The sequence below is a fragment of the Salvia splendens genome, chromosome 7, assembly GCF_004379255.2.
Source record: "Salvia splendens isolate huo1 chromosome 7, SspV2, whole genome shotgun sequence".
Lineage (NCBI taxonomy): Eukaryota > Viridiplantae > Streptophyta > Magnoliopsida > Lamiales > Lamiaceae > Salvia > Salvia splendens.
In genome coordinates this window covers 25,988,534-25,994,533 of record NC_056038.1, presented here as the reverse complement: position 1 = coordinate 25,994,533, position 6,000 = coordinate 25,988,534, and the positions used below count along the sequence as shown (strand labels likewise).

Sequence of the window (6,000 nt, the reverse complement as noted above, 5' to 3'; positions counted from 1 at the left end):
ATGACTCCTATTGCAAAACGGAGGGAGCGTTAAATATGAAATTTTTTATTTACACTAATGAATAGTTTATATTTAATTATATGTTTTAATTAATAATTATTATTTATACTACATTCGTACCGTAGAAATATGACATTTGGTATAGTTGAAATAGTATAGTGAATGGTGAAGCCCATAAATATTAGTAAAGTCAAAGAAAAGGAAAAAAAATTATAAATGGATACGAACTATTTATGTGGAACTGAAGGAAAATAAAGTTGAATTATTTCTATAGGACGAAGAAAGTAATATATATTGAATTGTATTTATCGTCCACTTTAGGTATACTTTATCATTCATTAGATTTTATTATTTTTATATATAGTTAATCATAGAATTAATACTTTTGTTAGTATATTATTATTACATTTTTTAATTACTAAATATAAATAGTTACAATTATTATTAAAATGTGTGCTATAATATTGCTTTATTATACTAATTATATATAATGTTTAAGGTTAAATTGTGATATGTAATTAATTTATAGATTAATCACTAAATTAATATATTTTGTATATTATATATTAATTTTATATATTTACAACAATATTCTCCATTGACCAGTGGTTTAATTGGTCGGACCCGGGCCGGTTAAACCATGACCAGTTGTCTCGTCAGTTCGTTTATCAGTTTGATTTTTAAAACATTGATTAGTGGAAAATGAGACATACATCATCAGATAATTTTTTAACTATATATTAATAAAGACCGATTTTGGTAAATGGCCAAAAATAAAAGCCGAAACTATTTTTTATAGACGGGGTAGTATTATTTACTTTCCTTGTACATATAGAATAAAACTCTATATAACGAGTTGGAATGCAGTGAGAGATTAAAATAAAGCATAATAAAATGCAATCTTTAAGATTATTTCCATTTTTTTATTTTCTGTAATAGTCTTTTATTTTCCGTATTCTAAAATCAGAGCGGCTAATGATTCATAATTAATTACTAGTTTTTTTCATTACAAAAGCTAATTTGATTCACTTTAACCATCCAATTCATAATGAATTATTAGTTTATTCATTATAAAAACTAATTTGATTCACTTTAACCATCCAAATGAACTTTTGATACAAAAAATATCTTCAAATGACTCCTGAATATGATAAAAATTGTTTAGATTTTGCTCCTAGACACGAGTTAAAATTTTCTGAATTAGCTCGTTGATAAGAGTTAAAACTCTGTGTTTAGCTTCTAGACACGAGTAAAAAGTGCCAATGATGAACTGAAAAGGCTAATTGATACGAGTATGAACTTTTAATTAAAATTAAAGAACTCCTAAATACGAGTATAAACTATTTATCGAATTGAAGATTGTTGCAAATTAAGTATAGACATGTCTGATATTCAACTTGATGAGGGGTGTTGGAATGAAGAGAAGATTGAGTTACGAAAGAAAATAATAAAGATTACCATTTGAATCTACTCGAGAAACGAAGAAAGTAATCATGACCAATCAACTATTATAAAAAAATCAAATATAATAAATTTTATATTAAATACTCATAATACTACAATATAGTCTCTACAATTCTTTCAATCTTTATGTTTTCTTTATTAATTTATTTTTTCAAATTTTATTTTCTGGATCATCTGAATTTAGTAACGAGCAATCATACACAACCCGCGAGTCCCAACAACAAATAATCGAAAAGTAAGTTATCGTTGAAATTATTGCTAGCAACCAAAAGAGCATAATGTCTTTTAAAAAATAATATAAGTATATCCGATCAACAATTTAGCACAGATCATCAAATCACGATAATGACTTCGCAAAAATCCAGTCGTCGTTTGTGCTTTATTGTGGGGCAACCGACATTATGAACTGAAAAAGACATTGTTCATATCTGATTTATGTAATATAAAATGGATAAAAACTTGTATACATTCAAACGTATGGAATATCTTTTTAATTTGGAGTTATCAATTAAAATTAAAATTTATTAATAATTAGAGAAAACTTATTGATCATATGCCGTTAGAATCTTATCAGGACATGTTCACCCTACATTGAAATCATTTGTATATAATGCATGTGAAAAATGTATAGAGCCTGGGAAAGACGGATCAAACTAAGAAAACGAATTACTTTAACTGAGACAAATGATACACACCCTGCGTTTACAAATAAAATAGTTCTATATTTTCATTTTCATCCGTCTATTAATAATGGAAAGTTACTCACAATTATTACTCACTTTTTATCGTTCTCTATTTTACTTTATTCACATTTTCTTTTTCTCTCTTCTATTTTATCCATTTTTATCTCTTTCTCTCTCATAGTTTATCAATTTCATATCAAAGTTTGTATCGTGCACCAATAAGACTATTTCTGGTGGATGGGGATACTAATTTATTCGATTTTAATATGTCTACTTCAACAATAATTGTCTACTTAATTGATTTTCATTCTAACTATTGGTTATTGGCCTAATATCACGAAACCTTTGAAAATTATAATTTTCTTCACGAACTTCAAACTTGGGCCATAATGTTACAAACTTTAATAGTATAAAATAAAGGTTATTGACGCATAATATAAAAAAACATTACTTTCGGGTGGTATTTTTCATAACAAAAATGACGACGTTTCCCTTTTATGCTAGTGAATTCCACGTCATCTTTTCAATGGAAAATTTTGCCACATCTTCTATCAGATGGAAAATTGGCACCCCGATCAAAATTCGTGATACAATTTACTAAGTTTGAAGTTCATCAAACAAAGATCTTCTAAAGTTCCGTAATATATTAGCGCTAATAGAACATAACATGTAAATACCTACAATGCATCAATAATCCGAATTATATATATAGTATTATTATTGGGGAATCCAATTAATATTTTGAACTTAAAAAATTTTAAAACTCCATAGTAGAAGCATACACCACTATAAGTAAAACTCCAAATCATAGTCTGGCATAGCCTCATTTGACAGTTTACAAAAGTATCACCTTGTCGTTCTAGATTCAATAAAACGAATAATCAGCAACTGACCAATGTGCATGTTACTTAGTTATATGATAACGACAAGAGATGTGATTCATATATATTACAAGTTACAACACTAATTCTAATGTAATAATACTAATTAATAAATCTTCTCTTGCAGTTATACATGCACTAAAACAACTACAAGATTGATAGATCTCGCATCCACCACAAACACTGAGTGCTAACTGATAACTTTTACAATTATACTACACAATGTTTCATGACAAATATTATTAATTTTTCCTCTAGTGTCGCCATATCCACATGGCTCCTCTACTCAAATTATTACACCAAAAAATTCAATAAAACCCACATTTCTCACTATAAAAACCCTAATTTCATCCCCCAATTTTCTCACCTAACTCTAAAGCAAAGCCTACTTCATTCCTCAGAAACACCATCAATCAATTAGTCCCAAACACTCTCTCCAAATGGCTTCAAGAGCTGCCATTTTCGTTGTCCTAAACATTCTCTTCTTCACACTAGCAAGCTCAACCAATGCCCCATGCCCTCCTTCATCTCCGACTCCGATCCCAAAGCCACCATCCCCGGCCCACCACGGCCACGGCCATGGACACAAGGCGTCGAAGGGAAAGTGCCCCAAAGACACCTTGAAATTGGGGGTTTGCGCCAACTTACTGAATGACTTAGTGCACCTTGTGGTGGGGACACCTCCCAAAACCCCATGCTGCACTCTCATTGAGGGTTTGGCCGATCTCGAGGCGGCCGTGTGCCTCTGCACTGCGCTCAAGGCCAATGTGTTGGGAAACAACCTCAACGTGCCCGTCTCGCTCAGCTTGCTCGTCAACTACTGCGGCAAGAAGGTGCCATCCGGCTTCCAATGCGCATAAGTTATCACCAATTTGATCAAACTATATTACTACGGTTGCTTTGTATGTCATGTCGATTCCTTATGTTTGTTCATATTTTTTTTATCTTTGATTATAATGTATGCTTCTTGCCTTCTGTCATTTGTATTGGTTGCTACTGAAGCACCATCTTAATTAACAATGAAATGGAAATGGATTATGATTCCGATTTCAGAATTATAATTAGCCAATAATTAGGCACTTTACATTTTGGAATGTTACCATCATAATAGAGTCGTTGCTATTTTTGCCAAAAGTTAATCATTTTATCTTTCCTACTGTATTATTTATGCTTCTTTCTTAATTTATTATCTTCCCACTTAATAACACTAAACATCTCTTTCATAAGCTTTGTGGCGAATAGAAACTGTCTCTTTTAACAAGAAAAAGAGGAAGTATCTAATTGTGACCAATAAGTTTTAATTGGATATTGCTTAGTCAAACAAATTATAAGTTAATTTGCTAGACGTAATTGAGTATTGCTAAATTCTAATGTGTACTAATTTACAGTAAGTATAATTTTAAATCTCAAATTATTACCGTAGTAAAATATATCCCAAACTTTAATATGTACATGTATAGACTGTCTGAAATATGTACATTTTCCAACCCGCGAGCTTATCAGATGCGCCACTTTATAATTTTTATTTGAGGGAACATCTTTTTTGTCCCACGAACTTTACCAAAGTATCATTTTAGGTCCGTGAACTTTGAAATTATCATTTAAGGTCCACCAACTATGAATTAGTATCATTTGAAGTACTTTTTACTATTTTCAAGTTTTTTTGGACGAAAATACCCTCAATACCTTAAAGGGTGTATATTTTTAATAAATTTATCATATACTCATATTTTTTTATAAATATCTTTACAATATATTTTTGACAAATTTTCTAAATATAATTTGACCTTCAATATTATCATTTAATTTTGTGACATGCAAGAAAAGATCTTTATTCAAATTTTTATTATTAAAGAAAAGTTCTTTATTCAATTTTTTAAAAAATTAATATAAAAAATTGAAGAAGCAATTTTACTTGCATGTCACAAAATTACTCCCTCCGTACCATTAAATATACAACATTTGCTTTTCGGCACGAGATTTTATGTAGTGTTGTTTTGTGAGTTAATGAAGAGAGGGTAAAGTAAGAGAGAAGAAAAAGTAGAGAGAGTATTGTTTCCATTTTTAGAAACGTTTCATTTTTAATGGGACAGACTAAAAAGGAAAACGTTTCATTTCTAATGGGACAGAGGGAGTAAGTGATAATATTTAAGGTCAAATTATATTTAGAAAATTTGTCCAAAATATATTGTAAAGATATTTATAAGAAATATGAGTATATGATAAATTTATTAAAAATATATACACTTTAAGGTATTGAGGGTATTTTCATCCAAAAAAACTTGGAAATAGTAAAAAGTACTTCAAATGATACTAACTCATAGTTGGTGGACCTCAAATGATATTTTCAAAGTTCACGGACCTAAAATGATACTTTGGCAAAGTTCGTGGACCAAAAAATATGTTCCCTCTTTTTATTTTTAGTTTTAGTTTTAATACTCCGACTCCAATTTGTTATTAAATCCATCTCTAATCATTTACACCAAATTCAAATTCATTTTTTTACATATATCACACAACAAAAATAATTTACTACCACAACTATCTACCCCAACTTTAAATTTTACACTATTTTTTTAGTATACGTCTCACAAATTTTTTGCAGTAGCTACAATATAAAAAATACAAGAAAATTCTGGATTTGCAATATAATTTGATAAGTTTTCCATACCAAAAATAATATTTGATGAATTGTTTGACTTATGAAGAAAAATAGGAAAATGAATTACTAGAGGGTAGATCTCACTTTTATGTACTCCATCCGTCCCACAATAAGAGTTACATTTGGTGTGGGCACAAGTTTTAACAAATATAAAGAATAGTGAGTTGAAAAAGTTAGTGGAATATGAAGCTCATTTTTTATATTTGTTTTATAATAAAATAAGAGTAAAGTGAGTTAGTGGAATGTAGGACATACTTATCATTTATGGTAAAATTGAAATGTGACTCTTATAGTGAGACAAACCAAAATG

The 6,000-nt window shown here is 29.3% G+C and overlaps 1 protein-coding gene across 1 annotated transcript; it reads left to right on the top strand.

Moving 5' to 3' along the window:
* Positions 1–3,374: 3,374 nt before the first annotated feature.
* Positions 3,375–4,083, top strand: LOC121741123 (14 kDa proline-rich protein DC2.15-like). The gene has a single exon (XM_042133824.1). The coding sequence runs from the start codon at positions 3,469–3,471 to the stop codon at positions 3,886–3,888; it is 420 nt and encodes a 139-aa protein (XP_041989758.1). The 5' UTR covers positions 3,375–3,468; the 3' UTR covers positions 3,889–4,083.
* Positions 4,084–6,000: the final 1,917 nt, after the last annotated feature.

Coding starts and splice junctions, on each gene's coding strand:
- LOC121741123 (XM_042133824.1), top strand. CDS start 3,469: ATGGCTTCAAGAGCTGCCATTTTCGTTGTCCTAAACATTCTCTTCTTC.